Here is a 27571-nt window from a genome sequence, read left to right as displayed (position 1 = left end):
GGGGGGATCTTAACCTACACCCCCCAAGCCTGGACCAGGACAAACGGGCTAGTTGGGTCCTTGCAAAGGAGGTGGCTTGCAAGGGCCAGGCGGGGAGAGTAGCAGCGTCAGGGGATGTTCCCAGTATTCCCACCCCACACAGGCTGAGTCACAGATAAGCCATCCCAGTGGATCTCGGCAGCCCTGAGGATGTGGGGGTCAGTGCTACCCACTGGACTTTAGGGGAGCTTTTCAAAGAGTGCCCAATTCCCACTGGCCTCCACAGGGGCTGGGCAGCTCCGCCCTCAGGGGGAGGCACAGAGCGACTGAATGCTGCGGCTGCAGTAGCAGACCGTTTGTCCGTCCTGAATTAAACATTCCCCAGCCCGCTTCCTGCATGGACCTCAGTCAGCTGAAGTCTGTTCACCTGAGCCAAGTGATAAGGGGGAGGAGGAGAACCTAGTCAGGGTCCCTCCCCTGCCCCTAAGCTCTAACCCCCACACTACGGTCACCACCCATCTAAAAAGGGAGTCGGCAGGACGTCGTTCAGAGCCGCCCAGCACTGCTCCCCACTTAGCTGCACTGGGGGGAGCAGAGCTTCCCAGCAACGATGGCAGCAACTAAGTACACTGCATCTAGAATGCTCCCAGCCACAAGCAGAGGGACGCGTCCTACTCCAGGCCCCCACGACGTTCATTCGGAATCACTCCTGTGGCCCGGCAGGGGCTCAAAGCCCTGCAAACACCAAGGGTGGAGGTAGGCAAATGTCCCCATGTGACAGCTAAGCAAACAGGCACTGAGAGGTTAAGTGACTTCTCCAGTATTACAGGAAGGCAGTGGCAGAACTGGGAACAGAAGCCAGTAGCCCTGACTCCCAGTTCCCAGCCCACTCTGCCTCCCACTGCTAGTGTGGCAAATGAGTTACCAAGCCATTGGGAGACCGTACAGAAAGGAAAGGAGTAACGGACCTCAGGAAATACTCCATTCACTGCAGGAGAGGGTATTTTTAGATACCTAGCATGGAGACAGGGCACCCTCAAGGAACTGACACATAACAAGGCTGCGCGGAGGAAAGGGAACAGATTGCTTCTCCCTTCCCCGGCAGTGCATGGGTTTGCAATGTGTGCAGAGGCAGAGATTGGAAGCAGGACTAGAGCTGGAGGATGCCTGGGGCTCCAGCAGGTTGGGATGGAACTTGCCTGCTCCTGCTGCAGTGCTTTCACGAAGGCATTCTTCAGCCGGTTGGTGTGCTCTGCTTTCAGTGCCTTCTTCTGATTGGAGGTCATGCACTGCTCACACAGGATCTTCCCGTTCTTCTCCTGCTTCCAGTGCGGAGTGAAGTCAGTGCGGCACTGAGCACAGACAAAGGGCTCCATGCGCAGGAGGGAAGCGCAGCCTTTGCCTAGAACCACCAAGAACAGGGGTTATTGGGGTGGCGCGGACTCCCCCAACCTCCCCCACAATCATGGGGAGGGAACCAACCTGCCCCCTTGGCTTTGTTAGGAGAACCTGGGTCAATGTAAGTAAGGGGCACTCTGCATGCTAACGCAGCACTCCAAGCATTCCCAAAGAGTAACTCTGGATGGGACTAGACTAGGCTTTGCCATAAGATCTGCTCAGGGCGAACGCGAGCATGGGTCCTCCCTGTGCAGCTATGCAGGAGATTCCAGTCTTCTCTCATTGCCAGGCTCTAGGGAACTGCAACATCAGGTGGGGGGCTGCCCAGTTACTGCCCACAAGGATGGAAGTTGCCAGTGGCCAGCTTTAAAACCAAGAGTTAAACTGTCAGGTTCCAAACAGGGCAGACACTGACATCTGCTGAGTTCCACTGGCATTCAGCAGGACAAAGCCAGCAAATGATGGATGATTTATTTTAAAGAGACCTCATCTAGAACCTGAAATTCCCTCATGCAAACAACTCCAGTCTGCAGCGTAACCATTGCTACAGTGCATCCTGTTCCAGGCCAGTTACCCTACAAACAGTATTTGCTCCCCCTTTCCAGATACAGACTGCATCTTGCCTAAGAACACTGCAGAGGGATTTACATAACAGAGTTCTTACAACTCTGCTCCCGGCTACTCTTCCTGTTCCCATGGTAACAGACATTAGAGCACTGAAATCAGGGTGAGGTGCTTTTAAAACAATTATTTCAAAAGAAGGTGCTTTAAAAGACAGGCTGTCGGTGGAGATTCAAAGTCCATTTCCATGGGAATGGGAACAGCAGGCCAGACAAAGGAGCCCTGGGCAATTTCAGTGCCAGAGAAGAGGGACTCGTGCCATTCTGCATCTGAACTCCAGAGGTCTGTTTTGTGGGTTTTCCCAGGTAAAGGGGTGGGGGGAGGATTCTTTAAGAAGTCTCCCCTTTACCCCCTCACTCAAGGATAGCGTGAAGGGGGCTAAGCTGACCAGGGACCCGTTCAATGCTTGCTAGCCAATCAGCAGTCTGCTCTTTCAATGACCACACCTTACGTGTACACACACGCAGGCAGTTCTCCAGCCTGCTCGCTGCCATTAGCGCTGCACTAGGATTTCACTGCCCTGGGCACTGCAATGCTAGACTACTACTTAGCGCTGACCTTCGAAGCACTTTACAGCCATTAATCCTCCCAACACCCCTGTGAGACCAGCAGCCATGCACGGCCCGTTTTTCAGATGGAAAGCTGGAGGTGGAGAGGTGAAGTGACAGAGCCAGACTCCCATTCTTTAAGCCAAGGATCTCAGCACTATGCAAAGGGAAGTATGGCCCCATTTTACAGAAGGGGAAAACAAACAGAGGGAAAGTGACTAGGCCAAAGCTACCAATCTATGAATAGAACCCAGGCATCCTGACCTCAGGTCTAGCCACTGTTGTCTTTGTAGTAGTCATGATGCTCACTTGGCTTGTGCTGCCTTGTAACTCACCTTGACTGTCAATAACACTCTGTACCACCTCCTCCAGCCCCACCATGTAGATGAACTCGCTGTTGGCTGCGCTGGGCAGGAAGTGAAGCAAGGGTGCCGGCGGTTTCGGGGGTGGAATCTCCAGCAGCGTTTTTTCCAGTTGCTTGCGCAGGGCAAGCTTGGCGGCTGCCTGGGAATTAGCAGCATCATTCAGAGCACTGGGGCTGGGGAGTGGGGACGACACCCTATTCACAGGCCCGGGCTGGATGTGAGAGGCAAGGTTCATGTAGATGGCTGAAGAGGTCGTACGCTGGCAAGGAACAGAAGAACTTGACTGCTGGAGAGGGAAAAGAGAGGTTAGGGCGGGCGCCTGATGGCCATGCAAAGACAGGACAGTGCAATCTGACTGATGGGACTTGCGAGCACACTGTACTATGGCTCGGGGTAGCCTGCTGAAGCCAGGTATGGCTCAGTGTTAGAGACAGAAGTCATTACAACAGAAAGCCAAGGGCCAGGAGTGACCTGGGTCCCAACTACAGGGTATGTCTTAGCCTCTGCCATTAACTCATCAGCAACATCACAAATGCCCCAAGAGACATCTCTGGAGGAATTAAATCTGCATCAAAATACTCTTCTGCAACATCCAATGGTCTAATGAACCCTACAGCCAGCTTAAGGAGATCCCCAGCTTTCCATCTGGCTACATGAACACAAACTCAAGCCCTGCATTTGGGCGCCTGCACCACCCTCGGCTGGAGTGTAGGCAGCACTATGTGCTGTGACTCACGAGCTGGCACCATTGCGCTCCTCCACCTTTTGCCTCACTCATCTGGCATGTGCCCAAGCACCGCCACCACTGCCAGATGGTGTCCCTCTCCTCCCACACAGGTGTGCAGAATACACCAGCTACCTCCGCTTCCACCCCCAGCAGCTGTCTCCTGTACCCTCCATTTGCTTGGGTTCTCAGCCCTCGATTCCTTTGGCACATGATCGTAACAAAGCACCTCACACAATCCTCTGCTGACTGCAGATACAGTATTCAGAACCACTTCCTGCAAGGGGCCAGATCCACACGTGCAACCAAAGCGCGCTTAGAGGTCTTGGCTGCCAGTCTTCCCCGTTCCAAGTGGCTTTCCCACTTCATATGGCCGAACATTGCAATATGGGCAAACAGAAGACTGTCCCAACCAGTAATAATATATATATTTGGTTCTTCAAGAATTAATTTCCCAAAGCTGCAGAAAATTATGAATTAAACTGACTGGAGGAAAAATGTAGACATCCAGTTCTGCTATCCAATTTTCAAAAGAATGTTGAAGATTGAAGAGGGTGCAGAAAAAGACACAAAAATTATTCAAGAACTAGAGAAAGTGAGAAACTTAAAGAGCTCAAATTGTTAGACTTATCAAATGACTGAGAGGTGACTTGATAACAGTATCTAGAGACCTTCCTGGGGAGAAAACACTGGGTAATAAAGCGCTCTTTAATTTAGCAGAGAAAGGCAGAACAAGAACCACTGACTGGAAGCTGAAACTAGACAATTAGAAATTAGGCACAAGTTTTTAACAGGGTGATTAATCACGGGAACCAACCATTAAGGGAAGCTGTGTATTCTCCACTGCTTGGAGTTTTCAAAATCGAGACTGGATGCCTTTCTGAAAGACAGGCTTTAACCAAACCATTGCACTCAATACAGGGGTAACAGGATGAAATTTAATAGCCTGTGATATGCAGGTGGTCAGATCAGATGATCTAGTGGTGTGTTCTGGCCTTGAACATGTCCAGCTCCACTCCATGTCATGAGGCATTCGCCATCCTATCAAGGGCAGCAGCTGACTTAACGCCTTCACTTTTCAGCGGTTCACAGCATTGTGCTCGCAAAGCATCACCGTCTTGGCCTTTTCACACTCATATTAGTTTCAGCCAAATCATTCACAGGTCCAGAAGACATTGCCTGTGACTTGGAATGTACACATCAGGCCAGCATCTGAGTCACAATAAGCAAGGCCATTGTGCTGAAGTGACTACCATGCCCAACAAGCAATGTGACCATCTGGTTTCTCCAACTGCTGTGATGGGAGTTGGCACCAGCAGCCCTTTTTCTAGAACTTTAGAGGACATTAAAGCCTTGATTCTAGTCAGGCTTTTGACAGTCCCACATGACATTCTCATAAGCAAACTAGCAAAGCGGAGTCTAGATGAAGTGACCAGAAGGTGGGTACACTACTGGCTGAACTTGAAACCGGTACTTACAGTTACCAATGGTTCACTGTCAAACTGCAAGGGCGTATCTAGTGGGGTCTTGAGGTCCACTCCAGCCCTATAGGTCTATGACAGTACCATGCTGTACCCTCTTTATCCACTCTCAGCCCTAGTGGTCTGATTTCCAGATGCAGCCCCTGTGTATCCTGATCTAGGACAAATGATGGCTGTAAATTTCTTGCCTTCAAACTGCAAGGAATATTCTGTGATCTTCAGGCTCCTCCTTTCTCTTTGAAAGGAAGTGTAGATGCCTAGACTGCCCTATATCAGTCCTCTGATCATTTGATTTATTACGTTCTTTAAATCTTACACGGGTGATGGTTCTTGCTCCTGTCAGCAGCTAGAACTTATTCACAAGAGACAAAGTTGCCCCCGCTGACTGAGATCCACAACATCCTCCTTCCATGTGTATCACAATTAGACTTGCTCTGCAGTGGACCTTCACCTGTAGGATCAAAGCCTTCTGTAGCCAGCAGTCCCATTACAGAACGTTTCCCAGTTGAGGGTGTGGGGGAGAACCCCACCCCAAGCCATACTTTTTAGGTGACAAATCTGAGGAACTGTCCCAGAGCGAGGTGTCAGTACAGAAAGACTTGGAACAAACTGATCAATTAAACAGCGGTAAGTCACCAGGACCAGATGGTATCCCCCAGGAGCTCTGAAGGAACTCAAACATAAAATTGCAAAACTACTAACAATGGTATGTAACCTATCGCTTAAATCAACCTCGGTACCAGATGACTGGAGGACAGCCAACGTAACAACTTTTAAAAACAGTTCCAGAGGTGATCCTGGCAATTACATGCTGAGGAACCAAACTTCAATACCAGGCAATTAGGTTGAAACTATAGTAAAAAAAACCAGAATGATCAGACACACAGATGAACACAATTTGTTGGGGAAGAGTCAACACAGGTTTTGTAAAGGGAAATCACGCCTCACCAATCTATTAGAATTCTTTGAGGGCATCAAACATGTGGACAACGGGGGATCCAGTGTTTATAGTGTACTTGGACTTTCAGAAAGCCTTTGACAAGGTTTCTCACCAAAAGCTCTTAAGCAAAGTAAGCAATCATGAGATATGAGGGAAGGTCCTCTCCTGGATCAGTAACTGGTTAAAAGATAGGAAACAACAGGAATAAGTGGTCAGTTTTCAAAATGGAGAGAGGAAAATAGTAGTGTTCCCCAAGGGTCTGTTCTGGGACCAGTGCTGTTCATAAATGATCTGGAAAAAGGGGTGAACAGTGAAGTGGCAAAGTTTTCAGACAATACAGAACGTAGTTAATTCCAAAGCTGACTGGAAAGAGTTAAAACTGGGTGACTGGGCAACAAAAAGCAGATGAAATTCCAGGTTGATAAATGCAAAGTAATGCATGCTGGAAAACAAACCTAACTATACATACACAATGAAGGGGTCTACATTAGCTGTTACCTCTCAAAAAAGATCTTGTAATTATTGTGGATAGTTCTCTGAAAACATCCGCTAAATGTGCAGCGACAGTCAAAGCTAAATGTTATGTTAGGAACCACTGGGAAAAGGATAGATAGATAGTAAGTGAGAAAATATCATAATGCCACTATATAAACCTATGGCACACCCACACCTTGAATACTGCTTGCAGTTCTGGTCGCCCCATCTCAAAAAAGATGTATTAGATTTGGAAAAGGTGCTGAGAAAGCCAACAAAAATGCTTAGGGGTATGGAATAGCTTCCATATGAGCAGAGATTAAGAAGATTGGGACTGTTCATCTAGAAAGAGAGAATACTAAGGGGGATATGACAGAGGTCTATAAAATCATGACTGGTGTGGAGAAAGTGACTAGGGAAGTGTTATTTATCCCTTCACATAACACAAGAACCAGGGGTCACCCAAAGAAATTAATAAGCAGCATGTTTAAATTCAACAAAAAGTATTTCTTCACACAATGCACAGTCAACCTGTGGAACTCATTGCTAGGGGATGTTGTGAAGGCCAAAAGTATAACTGGGTTCAAAAAAGAATTAGACCAATTCATGGAGGATACATCCACCAATGGCTATTAGCAAAGCCAGTCAGGGAAGCAATACCCAGGCGTCCTGCAACCCCTGTCTGGCAGAAGCTGGGACTGGACAACAGGGGATGGATCACTCGATAATTACCCTATTCTGCTCTCTCCCTCTAAAGCATCTAGCCTGAAGGACCATTGGTCTGAACCAGTATGGTTGTTTTTTATTTACCCTTTCACTTCTCACACAGGTTAAAGGTTTATGCCTTTGTCCATGCTTTAGATGTATTTCCATCTAGTGGCTTCATTTGGTGTCTTCACCCTGAGCTCTGCTCTCCTAACAAGCATTTTGAGTCATTCAAGTGCATAAAAAAACCTAGCTGGCATTTCCCTTCTTATCTCCACCATACTGAATCCAATTTTAAGCAGAAGTAAGAGGTAACTTACCGGCTGGTAGTTGATGGCTGGATTCATGCTTGGAGTTGTAGTGCGGATGAGGCCAGGTTTAGGAGGAACGCGCTGCCCTTGTAACTGGGCGGGATTCGGAGCAATCACACGCTGTGACATAAGCATATGGGGAAGGGTCGTGTTTGTGGCAGACCTAATGACACTGTGACCCTGTCCAGGGGGGAAAAAAAATAGAGGACATCAGGCAAACTGGGATTTTTAACAGAACATGTAAAATACAAATGGGTGTAAACATGAACTCAAATTAACTTCTCTCTCAATAATCAATTAATCCAACTTTCCCTTTAATCGGTGGGTGTATTTTACATAACCTGGTTTTACTTTGGCTGGAGCAAGGTCTGGTATACAATTAAAGCACTAGCCTCTCAGGTGGAGAGGCTGGGATTTCAACCACAACAAGAACAGGAGATTAATGATCTAATCTCAGTTGCTACTTCCCCAGAATCAAGCAATGTTCTCTGGAAACTGGATCTGTATTATCTAGCTCTGGTGGACCGTCTCAGAAGTTTCACATCCCAGAAATGTAAGCGTCCTATGAAACCAAGTGTTCAGTCTGTCTTCCTCTACCCGCCTCTGCTATTAATGGACTGAGATGGTCTAACCCATGTGCAAAGCTGCAAGTTGAAGGAAAAAAGTAGGTAGTTTGCCAGCTACATGGAGGCTACTATAGTCAGGTTTCAGAGTCAACTCCACAATGGCTGAAACAGTGCCTGCATTTGAAATAAAACAGTTATAGCAAACAGGATTTCGCTGACTAGTGCGGAAGGATTTTTGTCTGTGACGTCATTACAATAAAATAATGTCCAATAGAATTTTTTTTGGGGGGGTGGGGGGATGGAGAAGGAAGAGTTCAGAAAAAGTATCAGTCACTCGAACCATGCTACCAAAACCACTAACAAAGTGCTCGGTATGGGTTGAACCATGGCAGAAGATCAGCAACTAGCGTCCCAGGCGAGTTCTCTACATTTCTGGGAGCCATGGCAATGTTCAGACAGAAGGATGGATGTGTATTAAAGGGATGATTTCTCATTTAAAAAACAAACAAACAAACAAACAGAGGTATATTTAAAAATCTGAGTGCCTCATCCCTAGCAAGGCTACTGTTCCACAAGTTTCTCATTTCACAAATAAGAAAACTTCCACAAAATGTGCAAACAGTGTGCTTCCTCTTTCCTTAAAGCCCATTTCCTTTACCAGCCTGATCCTGCTATGAAGTCACAATAGGCTTGACCCCAGAATCGTTACCATAGCAGGGAAACAAATGCCATAAACACAAGAGGATGGCTAACAGGAGGAGAAACTGATCAGTGAGATTTAGACTGAAACCTCAGCGATAGCAGGCAAGAAAGCTACAGGCAGTAAAACAGCTGAACCTCTAATCCATGCACCCCATGACACATAACGTGGACTATCGCACCACCTCACAGCCATGATTTGAGGGAGCGTTGCTGTGAGGCTGCATTCCTGAGACTTCCCTCTATACTATGGACTATATTGTAAACGCAGTTGAGTGTTAGTGAAAACCATGCTTGTCCAATAAATAGATGAGGCACATTGTAATGTACTAGCCTTGCTTTTCCACTGCACAGTGTCACTTACTCAGTCTGAGAATCCTTTGTGGGCTGTGTCCGTCAGGGCAAACTAGCAAGATTCTACTGCAGAAGGACTGGACAGTCAACTCAACTGAAGGTTGTGCAGATTCCCCCAGGGAAGGGAACACCAGCCCACAGCAGACATGGGAGGGAGGCAAGGGGTAATTCAGGAGGCTGATCTGAGGCATGTTTTGTAGCAGATGCTTTGATCTGGCGACCAGGGGCCTGTCTAGATTTTTAAGCTGTGTCCATCACTACGTATTGCTCTGCTTCACAAAAAAAGGAGTGGCTGTGTAATCTGTGCCGGAGAGTGCACATGGCAGCCAAAGCAGCGGAAGTGATCTGCTAGTGAAGAGAGACACATTTCTGGTGGGAGTTCTTCAAGATGGCAGGAGAGCACTGGGCCCTACAGCAGAGCCGGGTGAAATGCCAAGAAAAAAATCCATATCGCTTGTCAGTGTAAACATCCTGCTCCGCACACGCACACTCAGAGTCCTTGTTCTAGTGAGCTCATACTGTTGGCTTTTCGTTTATCTCCATAACATTAAACACTGTGTGACATCTCGGATTAGCGTTTTCCCAGTAAGCATACATGAAGGTATCTTTGTTCAACAGCACCCAGCTCTGTCTATATTGACCTTCTTTGGGAAACAGCTATTCCAGCTTGACATTTTGTTTGTGTTTTCCTTCACCCCCTTTCCCCAGGCACACTGCATTGTCTGGACCTAGTTCCCCTGAGAGCAGCCATCCTTGCTAACCACACGCTGGGGGATTTCTATATGCCAGCAACCCTGCAACTCATATCTAAGACCCTTACCGCTCAGTATGTGATACCAAGCGGTGACCAAACACAGCCTACCATCATCATCATCCACACCTTGCACTGTGCTAGCCCTTTCATCCCACAGGACCCCAAAACAATAAACCACATACCACTTTACTGGAAAGCACCCAGCTTTGAAACGGAAGGATAACAGCCAGAATAACCCATTCATAGCATGCACTGCAACACTACAGAGGGGAAAACCTGCCAGGGACACAGGGTACGCTAGAAATCTTAATTATGCAGAACAGAAAAATTATCTTCCAGAGCCTCTTTCAAGAAACTGTCCCCTACAGAACGCAAGATAGACTAAATGGCAGTGTCTATCTGGTCTGACAGTGGTCACTGCATCTGCATTTTGTGACCACACACAAAGAACAAAGATAGTTCTATTCACGGGGCTCAGAAGTGCCAACATTTATTTATTGGAAAAGCCATCTCATCTGCAGTATGGTTAGAAATTATTCGCAAAGAAGAATGTTTTGGCTTTTTGAGGCAGCATTGTGGTGAACCCGATTTTAATACAGCACAGAGAAAGTCTCGGATGTCACTGACAGCAGAGCGTTGTCTCCAGGATGCTTACCTGTAATGTTCTTAAATTCTGAGGCTCAACCCCCTGGGCTCCAGGCCTGGAGGGAAGCTTGGACAGTCCCTGCTGTCCCACATGGGCAGGAGATGGCTGAACAATCGATGCAGCATTCTGCACAACTGGAGTCTAGATTGAGAGAGGAAACATTGGCATCACGGTGGAGCACTTATGAGAGGAAATGCACAAATGGACTGATCCCGGACCAAGCCGGGGTATGATCAATCAGATGCTAACACTTGAGCGCTACCTAGATTGATCTTTTGCTGGTCTCAAGGACAACGAGCTGGTTTCGTCACAAGAAACATATTGCCCAGGCTCTGGAACAGACACCTACAGGGAAGCCAGTGTGAAATAAGGGGCTAATTCTAACGCGAGTATCGTCCCAAGGCCTTAAGCTGTACCACCAAATGGGCTCCCACAAGCCTGACTGAACACACAATTCCATGCACCCCCCATCTCCCAGAACTTCACCTTCTGTACAACATTCTCCTTTTGCAGTTGACTTTGCCTCAGTTTCTTCAGCAACACCAGCCTGGCCTCTTCCAGTCGCAGCTCATCCCGGAGTTGTTTGATAAGCTGCTGGCGCTCCTCTATGCCTTTACCCTGCACAGACAGAGAATCACTCAGGGCTTACATGGTTACTCTGGTAGCGAGAGTTAACCCACCTGGCCCTCAAACAGTCAGTTTGTGCTGTACTAAATCTGAACTAAGGAGGATTCTTGGGGTGAGCTGGAGCATTATCAACAATGTAATTGTACTGCCCACTATTCGCCTGCAGCTCCCAACCCTCTCCAAGAGCTTGTGCCCCCGTTCCCAGGGGTAGGGCTCTTTACTGCACCAGACTCCAGTTTCTCAGGGAGCAGATTGGATACACCTTACCTTAAACATTTCAAGATTGGCTGCCTTAAGTCTTTCTTCCATGCGAGAGCTGGAACGTGGACTTGATGCCTCATTATCGGAAAGGACAATGATATCTGGTGAGGGGGTCAACCGACCCCTGTCCTGGTCACTGCACAGAGGGAAATGAGACAGTTGAACTGCAATGCTGGTCCAAACGTAGAGACCAGTATAACCCCCGCACGCCAGACAGAACCATTCGAGTTTTACACTTCTCCTTATAGCCGCACACGTGAAGCAGCATAAACTGTTGGCTTCAAAAAGGAAAAGACTGCTTTCTGCTCACAAACATTCACACTGAAGATAAAAGGATTCACTCCAAATGCTTTCTTCACTAGCAGGTTTCTCTAGGGACAGAGACTTGTCTGAGACAGACTTGTACATGTTGTTAATAAGGCGCTAAATATTAACCAAACAGGGAAATGACAAGCGATTAGGTGCTGAGGCCCTGGATACAAATTAAGGGGGCACAGGCAAGCATAACTCCAGACATCTTTGCCTGTTCTGCAGACATATTGAAAAAGTCACTGCTACTCACGTGATGCTTGAGATGATAAAGGGGAAAGTGCTCAAAATTTAAGACACATGTAAATACCCCAAACCTATATTCATACACATCTGTTTAAAAAAGGCCATAAGGGAAAAGCTACACAGAAATATTCCGCCGTCAATAGACCCAATAACAGAAAGGAAGAGCAGTTACAGAAGCCTGTCGCTAGGAAATCAATGCTATAATCCAGTGGTAACCGAGCAGAGTTACATTCATTGTGACATCATTTGGAATAAGGTGGTTACAATAAAACCCCTTCAGTGTCACCAATTTAATGTAATGGAGCTTGGGGAGGCGAACTAGTGAAAGCACGCCTGGGGTAAGGTCCTCTAGCCCTGAGTGGCAGAAGGACAACTCTCAGGACTTCAGTTTGAATCCACTGCTATGACTGAGGTGGGGATGCAGATTAGTTTATCTGAAACTTAGGTAGTGGAAACCCAGAAAACAGCATTAGGTTCAACCAAAATTAATTCCTAGGTCTGACTGCTCTGTAGCCTTTGATTTCAGACAGGACATTAGGCTCAAAGGGGCCGCTACACACAGATTAAAAGACACAAATGCTTTAGAAGAGTCAGATCAGAACACTGATTCAGCCTCAGATTCCCAGGTGTCACTGGCAACTCCATGCAGCTCGGAGGCACCTTGACAGCATTAGAACAGGGCACTCTCAACTTCTGACTGCACGACTGGCTGCTGCTCTTTGCACAGGCTCTGCTGTCAGATGATGGTTTTGGCCTACGCAGCTCCCTGCTGCCATCACCTTCTGGCCACCAGCGAGACTGGGAAAGCTTTGTTGTCTATCACCATTTGTTATGCATCTTCCACGCTACTGGATTTTTATCCCCCCACAGGACAAGCACAATGTCCAGTCAGGGGATCGTAAGATGTGGTACTCGTCTTAGACGAGAGAATCTCTGCTGGTGTATAACCTGGGAGAGTAAAATGGCAAAAGGGCAAAGGCCAAGAGGGAACGAGGGGTGTGTGTCAGACAACAGGGAGGAAGAGAAAAATATGCACCAGAGATAGTTGACAGAGGCAAGTGGTACAATCCCGGCATCCAGGAAATGGAAGGGGTTCTGTGGAAGGAGGGGAACGCAGCTATCATCTCCTGACCTGTGTAAAAGAATTGGGGCATAACCTCAAAGCTTTTATCCCCAAATTACTGAAATGGTCTGACTTCAGGTCAGTCTCGCTTTCCCTTTGAGCCATTGCAGAGATACTGCAAGAGTTGCATTCTGGTCTCACTTCTGCACAACTTTGCAATTCCTGCCAACCTAAGGAAGGAGGCTAGCATTTGCTACACCTTGGCATGTATTAGCCAGTTCAGGCTGTGTGTCAGTGGGATCGGTTCCCAAAAGACAAGCTCGTCACTAGCTGTGACCAAGATAAAAGCCAATTGCCGAGTACTATGGAGATGGGCTCTTGCATTCACTGCCGTCCTACTGATCAGCAATCTAGTGTGTTAAATTACAAACTAAAGTTTTGATTGACAGCTCATGGATGGCAGTACAGCTAGAGAAACGCTCCAACAGCCTGCTCCCTAAAAATCAAACACAGAGCCATATAAGCAATTTGCTGACACTGCAAGCACTCGGACATTACTACGCAAGATCTTAAGGACTCTAAAATCACTATGGCAATCAATACCCTCTTTGTGGGTCATTACATGCTTACAGCCTCATATGAATACGACACCGTACAACATACAGGATGCTCAAAAGAACAAAATCCCTATCCCAGTATAACGAGACAATGTGACAATCACAGGACCAGAATCCTGGAGCTCTTGATCAGAATCCCAGCGCTCTCTTTATGGCCTTACGAAGAGATCTCTGCCTCAGTTTCCCCATCTGGAACAGAGGGGAAACTACTCCCTTGCATGGGGGGTGGAAGACAGTAAGCACGAAATCAAGGCCAAGTATTATCAGCTTGAGTAATTACAGTACAAACTGGTCACAGAACAAGAGGCAGGATGCATTGGTGATGATTTGGCTCCATGTTACTATGCGCTCAACCACATCCCTTAGTTAATAATGAGTCTTTCGATGTTCAAAATCTTGCATACCGTGCACACACACTACACGGAGATCTGGTCTGGCTTGTTTCAGCAATCTGCTATGCCTTATGTTTTGAGCAGTACCCTCAGGTCTACTGCAGCTGGCCTATTTGTGACTCCTCTATTGGTGGGATCTCTGGGGTGCACCTTGGAGCTAGGATTCCTTGTTTTTGATGACTCAACTGACAATTTCAACTCGCCGTATTAGTTTGGCTTACCGTCTGCCTCATTAGCACAATCAGCGAATCGGGCCCAGGACATCCTAGAGGCATATGGTGGCTGCGATCTGTTCAAGGCAGATGACTCTATACCCAGGATTTCACATTTAGCCAACTGGGGTAGTTGCTCCTTGACACATCTGAAGTAGTCTCTGGTGCAGGAGTTATGGGTAACCCATCTCTGTTTGTGTAGTGGAACTCTACTGCAAAGTGCCACCAGCTTCCAAACATACCTATTACCACATTACTGGGAAACTGGGAATTAGGGCTTGCCTCCACACAGAGCTATTGAAACACCTGCCATTGGCCGCTGTCGGAAGACAGGATACTGGGCTAGATGGACCTTTGGTCTGACCCAGTATGGCCATTCTTAGTGCCAAGTGTGGATGCTTTTATTCTGGTACAAGAGTGCCTTGTTCCATTTAAGCATAATCTGCTTTGAAATGGGAGATGTGAGCAAAGCAACAATCTCCATGCCTTTCAGCCAGCACCTGGCCCAAAAGCTCTCTCTCTCAGCACCAGGCTCCCTGTGTTTCTGTTGCTGTCTGGTGCTTCCTTTCAGGGTGCCTTCTCTTGGTGTTTCTCCTGCTTTTTTATAAACACACACCGTGAAAGCGGATTAAATTAAAGCAGAACAAGGCACACTCATTCTGGAATGAGAACGTCCACACACAAAGTTCATTTGGATTAAGGTAGGGTGTACATTTAATGTAAATAAGCCCTTAATTGATCTACTTGTGATTGGGAGGCTTTTTTGCATATATGGAATGTCGGAGGCTAAAAATAAAGAGGCATCTCAACTCTCTCTATTAAGTACCAATAGCTAATACCTAAGCTAGTTCTCACTTTCCAATATGGCCTGTTCCTGGCTCTGGACCATCAGGGCTGATCTACACACAGAGTTACACCACTTTACCTAAACCAGTTACCTAAAACCAATGTAAAGTATTTCGATGCAAGTCTGTGAGAATGCTCTTATTTGGAATGAAGGGGCTTAAGTCAGTAACAAATATCCCCATGCAGACTTTGCACCATTATACACCGATTTTAATTCGCACCTTTTGTTATTTCAGTGAGAGTTCATACATAGACTAGCCCTCAGACATTTCAGATGGTCTGTGTTCATGTGCAGAATGAACCTCTGTTAAAAAGACTGCTCAAAACATCCGTTTGTCACAACAGATTGCTGCTTTCCTCATCATTCCTGTAGTCTTTTCTTGGTAACTACAGTTGCCTTGCTTGCTCCAGGAGGGTTTAAACTCCTCACATCTTTGGCCTCCACTTTCCACACAGGCACACGCCAACTGATTAAAAAGCACCATGTTTTGGCTCCTTTGAGATTTTCCTAAATTCAGATGACTGATATAATTTTTTGCAATTATTTTGGACAAACGTTCAGATGTGGCTGGTGCATTTTATTTACATTCCATTGACAAAAATCAATGTCAAAGCCAGAATCGGTAAATATGTCAGGACTGTTATTTACTTTTGTCAAGGCAAGAGCAGAATTATAACAAAGCCACTGGAAGAGAAGCAGCATTGGGCACGCAAGAGACAGGCAGAGGTGGAGGTGGATGAAGCAGGCCTTCGCAAGCCAGACCTTGGTCTTTCCAACGGGGCAGAGAAACGGAATAGCAGACATACTTCTATTACTAGAGTTTGTTTTTCCTAAATTATGCTTGAAATTTTTGGAATATTTTCTCCCTTCTTCTTTAGGGCTGGTTCTGTTTGATTCATCAGTGTTTACTTTTGAAGCCAGTATCTCTCTTTATGGTTATCATCTTCCACTCCAACCTCTTCTGGGAACACACATCATTGGTAGAAACTTCTTAAAGAGACAATGCCATCCCTACACATTGTGTGGTTATGTCTGGTTTAGTGCAATTCTAGCACTTGGCCAACTAATCTCAAATTCAACTTCCTCTCCCCTCCCCACCGTGGCAACTGAAAAATCAAAACGGGGACTCCGAAGGAGAGAACAATTCCCTAACCATGCCAGGCCTCCACTTTATCACAGACTGACCCACTAGCCCTTGCATGAGGAATACACAAGTTAATAGCACATGATAATGCATCATACAGAGCTGCTATTATTCCCGGTACACTGTGCATCTATGTTGAGCTTTAACACTAATCTCATCACCATGGTAAGGTGGCTAAATGTTATCCACGTGTCACAAATGAAATGAGTTGCCCACGGCTGCAGGGCAAATCAGTCACAGAGCTAGGATGAGAACTCCCCATTCCTGGCTCCCTGTCCATTGGGCTCCCTGTCCATGCGGTCTCTCCCCCAAATGATAAACAATATGAACCTTGAGTGACCTGACTAATGGCGACTTCACAGATCAGAGGGGCTGTGGAACTTGCTTGTGCCACAGATCAGGCCAAGCCCAGGGTCTGCAAGGCTCACGCCTTAGATCAGACAATTCTCCAAAGAATTAGTGGAATTGCGACGACACTCCTGAAGCAGAACCTCCACGTAAGAGTTTAAACAAAGGGAGACCTCTGGCTCCATTGAAGTGTTTCTTGTACATGAAAGTATTTCTGTAACAACGAAGGATGTAAAATATTAAACCGTTAACCAGTAAGTATTAGTCCTACCGTTAAGCCACCCTAACAGTTAACCCCGTGCGTGGGTCTCCTGCCCTGGGCCAGTGGATCCCAGTCCTGGCTGGCTCTGGAGGCTTTGCAGGGGGAGCGTGTTTAGGCCATGGGGGCGGGTAGGGACTGCGGGCCCCGTCAGGAAGTAAACGTAATCCCCAGCCTCCCCTTGTGCCAGTGGAAGGGGTTTGGCTGCGGAGGTGGACGGCCCGCTGGTCAGTGAAGGGAAGCTGCTGCTGGGGTGGCATGGAGTGTCTGCGGAGGCCGAATCAGGACAAACTAGGTACCTGGGGCCCTTCTCCCTTTAACCGGTTAAACAATACAATTTAAAAAGAGAACCATAAACTATTAAAATGATATTTACATCCCTAATAATGATTACCAAGACTCTACACTGATGGATACAATGTTTCAGCTTGTGCTCAATTGCCTTTCTTTGTGATAAAGGAAACAAAATCAACAGCAGAGGCAACTTACTAGATGGAAAACACATGATGGGTTATTGCTAGCCAAAATGAAATAATCCAGGCAAGTGTACATTAGAGACTTTCTCCCTCCTGCTATTGGTGTCTCAGGCCTACTCACCACCCATAACTCATTGCAAGTCAGAATCTGACACATAAGTGAGTGTCTAAAAGCTTAATTTGTGTAGAACACAATAAACTAGCATCACCCACATCAGCAAGGAGGGGACCCGGAATACATGTAAAACCTCCCACCCCTGCACACCAGCTATTTTGAAGAACCAAGGAGTCCTCCTTAAATCCAGAGATTACTCTTCTGCCAAAAAACTCACTAACACAAAAATACTTGGAAAACAGTAACTAAGACAGACAGTTAGCGTTTTGCTGAATCACAATCCAGTTGCTTTTAACTCGGAATGGGAAGAACAAAGCGCTGGCCAGAAAGCATCCCATCACCAAATGAGACGTCTTTATTGTTAAAAGAACCATTAGGAGGAATTTTTCCTGCCTGCTGTTATATGCAAAACAGTTCCATTAAAGAAGCCGCTCTGCTAGTCCATGAGCAAAGAACTATTCTGCCAACAGGAGATTCAAATCTGGCTAGCCCATAAGGACATGGAGCAAGCTGCTAGCATAACAGGTTGCAGTTCTTGAAGTGGAAGAAATTTGGCTTTTAGGAGCTCTGCCTCTTTCAAAGAAGTTTCATTCCAAGTCACTAACAACCGGTTTCTGGATGCAAACCAAGCCCCTCCTGTATACCATACCAATTTATTTTATTTTTAAACTACATGACATCTGCACCCAGCAGTGGATTTGTTAGGCCAGCAAGCAGCGATCTGCACAAGGACCAAAATGAGTTCACAGCTAAGTGTCAGGAAAAACAAAGAACCTGATAGCCCACTTAAAGAGAGTGTTAAAACTTCAAACCCCACCCCCAACACACCCTCCTCCCAAAGGTCAGAGCACTGTACTCTTTAAAATAACAATCTCCTATTCAGTTTCTTGCTGTATGGTGCTACTGCGTCTCCTAGTTCACAAGTTCACGCACATGTGGCTATGCTATCTCAAACTTCCTTAATATTCACCACCAGCCCACCCTCAGGGGATGCCTGAAGAGAATTTGACAACTGGAGCCCAGCTGCAGCAAACCAAGTAGGCAGGCACTGCCCATGTGCACAGGAAGTGAGTACATGCTGCAAGAAGTACCAAACCCTCCTCCTGGAAATGGACGGAACTCACCAGCCACTGATAGCCTTTTCACCTGCGGTCTAAGGGCTTGTCTACACCACCCGCCGGATCTGCGGGCAATCAATCAATCCAGTGGGGGTTAATTTACCCCGTCGACTCCGGTACTCCACCAGAACGAGAAGTGCAAGCGGAGTCGACGGAAGAGCATCAGCTGTCAACTTACCGCAGTGAAGACATCGCGGTAAATAGAAGTCAGTCGACTTCAGTTACGCTATTCACGTAGCTGAAGTTGTGCATCTTAGATCGACCCCGCGCTGTAGTGTAGACAAGGCCTTAGACTCTGCTAAGAGAACAATTACCTTCTTACTCCTGGAGTCACCAGTTTCTCCAAGGTTAGGGTCAAGATTGATTATCTGTGCACTTATACCATACTTCACCTTTAGCTAAATAGAGGATTTTAGTTGTCACTTTTGTAGGAGCTAATAAAAGACTAAATGGAGTGGGATTGTTTTGTTAAATGCACAGACAGGTGTCTGCCCAGCCACCACATTACTGCTGTAGTTTATATACGATACACAAATTTATCAGTAAGGGAACAAAATCCACTTGCGTGTTGAAGGGGGGTGGTTTGGACAGCAAAAATAACGGGTAGGCTTCTTGATAGTGGGAGAACACTGTTCATGTTCCCAGAGAACCTCTGCTGGGAAGCACAGCAACTGCTCATCCTAGCCGAGCCTGCCAGAGAGATTTCACAAGCAGACATTCAGATGCCATGGAAGATCTGCAGGCAGCCCCACTAAATGCTGCTCTAATTCCCATGACTGTGGACTTCACATCTGGGAGAACAGAGAGAGTCTGTGCTGAGATGTAACTGACACAAACTCCGGTTGTTCGGTGGCCTACCTTCTCCTTGCGCTCATGTCCACCGGCTCATCATTAATGTTCTCCTTGCCCGGCCGCCCTGCAGTCCTGCCATCAGCATGGGGCCTCAGGCTCCCATTCAGCTTCTCTTCATAGACTTTAACACCATCCTGCTTCACTGGGAGCTCGTGGGGCACCTCGAGGCCAGAAAGATCCTTCCTCTTCAGCAGTGCCAGCATCTTCAGGCGCTCCATGGCCTCGTGCCCTTCCATTTTCAACCTCTTTGCCAGGACATCCTCCCGGTCGTCTGCTTGGTCCAAGCTCCGTTTTAAGAGGTTCAGGCGCAGTGCATCTTCAGTCATTCTGTCCATCCTATGGAGAGAGATTGGCATAAAAGCAGGGTCAGTATCAGGGCAACAGGGAGAAAAAGCAGCAAATGCAGCCAATTAAGAGTCTCGTGTGTGGAGTTAGGAGACTTAAGCTGGACCACAGAGGCTCTCTTTCCAGGCTGATAACTTGGGAACACCCAAGCTCTGGTGCAATCACTAGCATTCTTCCCCTTGCCTTACTGTGTCCTTCCTCCCCTGAACTCCAGTGCCAACCATTGGGCCCAGCCACTCTACTGGGCACTGGTGTCCCACTGACATGGCACACAGACGGCCGGCCTCCTGCTCAGCTGGGCAAATTAACCCACAGATGCAGCTCAGGGTGCTTTTGTTCCCAGCCTCACGCAACCTGGTGTCTTCCATGCTTGGATTTTCCCTAAGTGCTATGGGCTAGAATGCACCCAACAGAATACAGAGGGTGGGGGGGAGCTCCAGCACAATGGGGCCCAAGAACAGGGAATGGAGCTGCAAGGGGACAAGGCTGAGGTCTGAACCAGCAGGATAATACATGAAAACCATTCAGACAGATTACAGGGGAGGTTCAACCACTTCCTCCAAGACATATTTGGGCTTGGCTTTTCTAAGAAGCCTCCTGTTTTCTTTGCAAAAATAGTATGCTTGGTAACAAAGAAGCCAGAACCCTTGTCTACACTAGAGAACTGCCCCGTGGCAACCTGACTTGCTGGAATTGCATGCACCCAGGGTGCCTGGTCCAGGGTGCACAGTGCACCCCCTGCCAGTATTGCATGGTCTACCTCCATACTGATGCACCTCTCCCAAAGCCCAGCAGGTCCCTGGAGCAGGTGCATACTATCTATGGGCTATGTTTGTTTACACCTGTTCATAGAGGTGTCAAATGGTTCCAACCCATGTGGGAGTCTGCGCACAGGTCATGAGGGGGAGGGTTGAGGTGCATCCTGCTATGCTCCCACAATCAATAGGTCATGGCAGAGAGACAGAACAGCAGCCTTGTGCCAAGCCCATGAAAGACTAGCTTGGAGCATGGAGGCCCAAGGCTGGATTATAAGCACAGTTACTTTCAGAAGTTTGACCATTTTCATTTGTGCATACAAGAGTTTTAATAGGGTTCATATTCCATCCCGTTCTCATTCTGTAGCTGAACTAAGGGTCTCTCTCTTGTGCTTTCCCTTCAGAAGCCAACTGGGAGAGGGGACTGGGCCAGCAGGGAGGTTGTCCCTCTTGGCCCCTCCATGCAGGTCATGGAGTTCCACCACACTCCCTCATAATGTACTGGGGTCGCTGAAGGCTGTTCTTGTTGCCCAGGGGTAGGGTGGAGAACAGCAGGATGTCAAGTGTTTGCACTGGAGCACCATGGGAAGGGGTTGTGCTGGATGAGGGTGGGGCCTTTAGTCTTTGAAAAAAGACTCTCAAACCAAGCAAAAAAAGTATTTCAAGTCATCAGGTCAGAGACAGGGGAGCAGAGCTTTTTTTCTTTAAAGAATAAAGTCTTCTGTAAAGTGTCATTTTTCTGCAGTCAGCTGCTTTCAGTTAAGTTACCCTGTTAGTCTGTAAAGAATGTGATGCACTTACAGTGACAACGCTGCATATAACCAAAAAAGGTTAATACAACACAAGACCATTCCCTTCACTTTTTTCTGCTCCAGACACTGCCATGCACTCGAGGTGCAAAATCCCACGCAGTGCAAATCAGAGCGGATAATTATTTAAATCAATGTATTAAAATTTTAAATTACAGGTTTACTTTTCAAAACAACCTATTTAAAGTTTAAAAAGGACAACCCGTATTAAGGCCTAAACTTGGTATAATCTATTACAATCATTTAAATTAAACACAAAGATATTAAGCAATACATGAAAGCTGCAAAGTTTCAAAAGAAATTCAACCCACTGCTCTGATGGAAGTCAGTGGCTAAGCACCTGGAACCAGGGTTTTCTGAAGTGCTAAACCAGCGTTTGGCAGCAGTAGCTTCTTCTCCAGGTGCAGAGAGAATGATTTTCTTCTGCTATGTACACGCCACAGCGTATGTCGGTATAAGTTAGGTCATTCAGGGGGGTGAATAAGCCACTCCCCGGATTGATGCAAATTACACAGACCTAAGCGCTGGTGTGTAGAGCATTATGTTGGCAGGACAGCTTCTCCCACCAACATAGCTACTGCTATTTGTGGGGGCTGGAATAATTAAGTCAATGGGAGAGCTCTCTCCCGTCAGCTTAGACTCAGAGCAGTGCAGCTGCACTGTCGATGCACCACTGTAAGCTCTGTAGTGTAGCCATAGCCTCAGTCTGTTTATTCCCCTCGCTCAGTCCAATGACCAGCTCATTCAAAGTTAAGAAAACAAATGGAAGAGAAAAACAAGCTATTTCAACTTCCAACTTATGAATAGAAACTAGGTGTGAGAAGCGGAGATCGACTAGTTCCATAATCTTGAAGGACATGGTTACCAGAAACGATCATTAATTACAGATAATACTTCCTTTTTTTAAATGAAGCAGTTAGTTTTAAATGCAGCATGTTTTGATAAGAAAAAAGTTCATCAAAAAGTTCAAGTATGCAACACTTAAGATAGTATTTTATTTTTTAGTAAATAAAACTGTTTTGTGCATTTAAGAAATGCATCATTCACCAATTTCTTAATTTATATTTTTATGTTAGAATCTGAACAATGTAAGTTAAGCTATATAACTGCTTAAGTAAATGTATTTAGATATACTGTATCCCTGTGTTAGCAAAAAGTAGTACCAAAGTTAATGTAAAGGCTGTACTTAGTTGCAAACAACATGTTTTAATGGTTACCAGCTAATGAGAACCAACCTTTCTTCAGGAAAAGAACTAAAATGTACCAATTAAAAAAAAACCAACACAATTTAAATCAAAGTTTCCTGTTTGATTCAAATCAAAGTGATTTAAACCCCTGATTTTAATCATGATTTAAAAATCAGCCATATACCCTGGTGCAAACGGGAACGGAACATGAAATTAGCTGTAATGGGTTATCCCTTAGGCCTGACAAAAAGCTCACTACACAAGACAACAAAACTCCCATCTGAAAGGAGGTCAGTCTCCTATGGTCACTCAGAGAAAGGTCAGTTCTTCTAACAGGATCGTCACCATTCAAAAAGTGGTTTGGAAGAAATACAAATTATGGAGGAGAATCCTCTTAAACAAAATATATTAAAATTTTCATGTATCCTCAAAATCTCTCCTGTGTCTAAGTCAAAAAGTCATGACGGCACAACCAAGATGCTGGCAGTTTATTCCAATGGCCTTTCTACATGAACAATTGAGTAGCAGCATGTAGGACAACACAGCAGAATAAGCCCAGCTAAGTACAAACTATCAAGGGGTTTAGCAAAATGTCACAAGCACAACAGTACGAGTCAGTGGAAGCGGTGTCCCTGAATTTATACTTCTCTGTACCTAACTGCACATGTTTGGGACCAAAGAACCTGCGACGTGAAGTTCCTTGGCATTTGCCAGTTATGAGCCCAATGATTTAAATGCAATCTATACTGCAGCACCAAGGCAGCTGGGTAGGAATGCCAGACTAAATGTTAACTAATCTCTACCAACAGAAAACCCTGAAAGCGGATGCAAAAACTCTATAGAAATCTTCACTGGCCTTGTCTACTCTACCACAGAATACTGCTCACCTGTCTGGTCACACAGCTCCCACACGTCACTTCTGGACTTCCCACCACCATGCGGATCACTACAGGCACAGTAAAAACACCACAACTGTGGCTTTCTGTACTCACACATCCACACACGCCAAATCTGCTGCAACATGAGAATCCTTTGAGTCCCATCGGATTTGAGGGAACAACGATCTTCCAGTACATGAAGCCCTCAATAACATATCAAGATTCTGACTGAAATCTAGAAAATCTTGTTCCTTTGCAGTACAAGAGCTCGAAGACTCAGGGTTCTTCCCCAATCAAGATGAAAGGTCGCCAATGTCCCAAACAAATACCTCATTAAGGACCCAACTAAAGAATCCTGTGGCTTCTCAGTCCTATGGAAACTACGGTCCACTTTGAACTGCATCTGTGTACCACAGGGCAGATGCACCTAGCTCCTCCATAAATGTGGACTGCGACAATACTATTTGTGATTGGAGAAACCAACTGCAAACTATAGAACATCTGGTCAAGTAGTGTCCTAAAATGATTGCATCCGGATATATGCCACCCACTTTGTGTCACCTGATGCAACTAGTTGGATTGCCAACCTAGGGTAGGTCTACACTTACCTCCGGGTCCGGCGGTAAGCAATCGATCTTCTGGGATCAATCCCAGAAGTGCTCACCGTCGACGCCGGTACTCCAGCTCGGCGAGAGGAGTACGCGGCATCAACGGGGGAGCCTGCCTGCCGCGTCTGGACCCGCGGTAAGTTCGAACTAAGGTACTTCGAATTCAGCTACGTTATTAACGTAGCTGAATTTGTGTACCTTAGTTCGAAGTGGGGGGTTAGTGTGGACCAGGCCCTAGACTTGGGCATCTAACAGAGCTGTTTTTAAACCATAGAAAAAACGACTAATCTCTTCCCCGTTTTCCCTTTTTAAAAATCAGACTAGTTTTTGTACTCTATGAGCCCTGAAACATGGCCAATATGCATCAAGCTCATATACATGAACTCCACCTTAAAGGGGGAAAAGAGGTAGGACTAAGTTTGGTTTTAAAGTAAGTCACTCATGGGCTGAAGTCTTGAAAGCTAAATTTCTGCCAGGAATAAGTTGTTTTGACTCCTTTATACATCCCTCATAATTACATGTCTTTAAAGTAGAACCCCAATACAAGCCGAACTAGACTAGAGCATCAAGACAATGCTGTGAATCAGCTATGCCATAGCAGTAGTGTTCTGTTAAAACGGTACAACCACCCTACACAGCAAGGAAAACACGTGGAAATCTGCACTGCAATATAAAAAGTCCAGCCAGCCTGCTAAGGCAGGTCTGATCTCGAAGAGGTTCTCTTACTAAAGTGAACACCAGCTAGAAGTCTTCCTAGTCTATAATTGGGCTTCGCTGCCGGAGCATTAACCTATATGGTAACCAAATACAGAAAGGCAAGCACAGACAAGCAAAGGAAGTGCTTTGGCAGAGGTGTCAAATGCAGATCCCTGATTTAACTTGGGGTCACTTCAGAGAAAGAAATAATTCTTTAAGTCTAGGTGAGTCACATGACACCACATGCAGACACACAAACTCTTCGCACCCAGAGTACCAGCACAGCTCCAGCTGCTTGGAGAATGCACAGCTGCAGTTAAGTCTGCACGAGAGGACTTCAGCACAACTTTCCTAGTTTTAATGCTCTTGGAGTTGAAAAGAGGAGGGTACGGCTGAACAAGAGGGCTATATACTTGGCAAAGGCTGGCACAGGATACAAGGGGTACGAACAAAATTTCCTCCTAACTTGCTTCACACTCAGTATCACTGAATGGCAGTCCTCACTATTTGCTTTAGGATGTCTGAAGTTCCATACCAAACCTCACTGGGTACAGTACGTCCCACCCAGGAGGAAAGGCATGTTGCAGATATTCTTTCTGAACAGAAGGCCATTATCTTGCATATTAAATGTGCTCCAGTTTGATATATAAACAAGCAGCGCCACGGTGTAAAAAAAACAACCAACCCTAGGAAAATTGATGGCACCTTAAGTGATAAGCAATCTAATGCAATTTCATTGAATTATATCTTGGTACTCAAAAGCCCTGCACTGCTTCGTGCACAAAGATCTTTCATGTCGCATGACCTGGCACTAAGACAAATGCAGCTATAAGATTTGCTGGCAAGCAGGAAAATAAAACAATACCAGAGTGCATAAAGGAGATTTAGGCCTCCTGAAGACACAATGGTCTTGTCCTGGACTGCAGAAGGGCACCAGCCCATCATTCACACTGACAGATTTTCACTCGGTTCCAGTACTTTTCCATGGTAGCCACTTTTTTTTTTCCCCCTTTTCTTTTTTCGGGAAAGGATGCAATAATCTTTGTCTGCACCTGAAGTATCTCCATTTTCCACAGTGATTCGATGAGCGCGACACAGAATAATGCTGTTGTATTTACCAACAACCAAGATCCACCTATTCTAGGATTGCACTTTCTGAAGAGTAAAAACCTTGTAAACAAAAAATAAAAGGTTATTTGTTAAAGCTGCCAGACTAACTTAAACTCACCAGCTATGTTTGTTTGGCATCTCAGAGGCCCCATCAGTTCAGACCACTGGATTGGAGAAAGTAAGTAACCTCTTCCTACTAGTAACTGTTCTTCCAGAGTTGCGTCTGGGCATTCACACTGACCGGATTCAGCATCTCTAGTGCTGACCTGCAAAACTGTTCAGAAAAGCTGTGTCCACTGAGAGAGCGGTAGCACTCTTGTGCTAGGTATCACCACATATCAGGAGCATTTTGTTGGCTCCATGTACATAAGGGTGTGCACCCCCACCCACTTCCTAGGTGCCCTTCTTTTCTCCCTCCTTCATTTATCTGGTCAATCTTATCCACAAATACGAACTCAACTACCATCTCTATGCTGATGGTTCTACCTCTCTACTCCAGACCTGTTTGTCCAAACAGAAATCTCAGCCTGTCTCTGACATCTCCTCATGGGTGTCTGGCCATCAGCTCAAACTCAACATGGCTAAACCAGAGCTCTTTAATCTCTCCTCCCAAAGCCCGTCCCACTGTGATTGAAAAATGAGGTAGTGGACACCACACCACCAGCCTGTAACCTGAGTGTCATCTTTTGACTTGGACTTCTCTCTAGGGCCTCACATCCAGGTTGCATTTAAGTCTTGCAGATTCTTTCTGCATAACATTTCTAAGACACAGCCTCCCCTATCCATCCACACAGCTAAAACTCATCATCTCACATCTCATTTCTGCAACCTTCTTCTTTCTGGCCTTGACAAATGCAATCTTGCCCCACTGACGTCCTTGCAAAACACTGTTGCAAAGATCATTTTCAAAGCCTGTCACTTGGACTATGTCACCCTCTCTTCACTGGCTCTACCTTCTATCATATCAAACAAAACTAATTATTTTCACTTTCAAGGCCCTTCATGACTTATCCCTACCAATTGTCTCGTCCAAGTAACAAAAGGTAGACTCCAGTTGGCCCAGGATGAAAGCATCCGTCGCCCACTTGTTAAATTTTCCAACAAGTACCTGCGTGTTTTCTCCCATGCTGCCCCTTGTGCCTGGGACAAGCTCCCTGTAAACTTTTGCCAAGTTAATTCATTATGCTCCTCAAAACACTCCTTAAAACTCCCCTTTGCTGTGAGGCCTACAAAAGCATTGACAACAATTAAGCTGCTAGTGTGCTGAGACTACAGCCTACCATGCTGACCATACGTGTTTCCTTATACTCCCTCATCAGTCAGCATCCATCTGTTGTAACTTGTCACGCTTAGACTGCAAGCTCTTTGGGGCAAGGACTCGTTCTTCTGTTTGTACAATGCTTGACTCAATGGGGTCCTGGGCTCTGAATGGAGCTCCAAGGTGCTGCGATAATACCAATAAAAAACAGCAACTTCAGTTCCTTCTCCCACGTCTGCAGAGTGCCAAAACACAAAACTCCGAGGCAGAGGGAATGGTGGGTGGCATAAATACAACAGTCACTAGTAACCATGGGGTATAATAGGCTGGGGAGGCCACAGCTGCCGAATCCCTGATTGCAGGGTTTCGGGGTGGGGGGGAGGAGGGGGGAGAGAAGTTTTTGCTTTATTATGCTCCATAAGAACATAAGAAAGGCTGTACCGGGTCAGACCAAAGGTCCATCTAGCCCAGTAT

The 27571-nt window shown here is 46.2% G+C and overlaps 1 protein-coding gene across 8 annotated transcripts in view; it reads right to left on the bottom strand.

The window, feature by feature from the left end:
- GATAD2B (GATA zinc finger domain containing 2B) overlaps nucleotides 1-27571 on the bottom strand; it is a 78720-nt gene that overhangs the window by 9248 nt on the left and 41901 nt on the right. For 7 of the 8 annotated variants that reach the window (XR_008442913.1, XM_054010552.1, XM_054010549.1 and 4 more), the window contains 7 exons: nucleotides 19458-19787; nucleotides 11460-11589; nucleotides 11052-11183; nucleotides 10575-10706; nucleotides 7556-7726; nucleotides 2882-3197; nucleotides 1179-1381 (listed from right to left, as the gene is read on the bottom strand). Coding sequence is in view for 7 of the 8 variants with exons in the window: in XM_054010552.1 (XP_053866527.1) it covers nucleotides 1179-1381; nucleotides 2882-3197; nucleotides 7556-7726; nucleotides 10575-10706; nucleotides 11052-11183; nucleotides 11460-11589; nucleotides 19458-19787 (1414 nt within the window). In the remaining variant the exon portion in view is untranslated. The remainder of the gene's footprint in view (nucleotides 1-1178; nucleotides 1382-2881; nucleotides 3198-7555; nucleotides 7727-10574; nucleotides 10707-11051; nucleotides 11184-11459; nucleotides 11590-19457; nucleotides 19788-27571) is intronic. The other variant, XM_054010550.1, reaches the window with a different exon arrangement.

The sequence above is a fragment of the Malaclemys terrapin genome, chromosome 21 (genome assembly GCF_027887155.1).
Source record: "Malaclemys terrapin pileata isolate rMalTer1 chromosome 21, rMalTer1.hap1, whole genome shotgun sequence".
Taxonomy (NCBI): Eukaryota; Metazoa; Chordata; order Testudines; family Emydidae; genus Malaclemys; species Malaclemys terrapin.
Note: the sequence above shows the minus strand (reverse complement) of the source record. Positions and strands in the feature narration are given on the sequence as shown.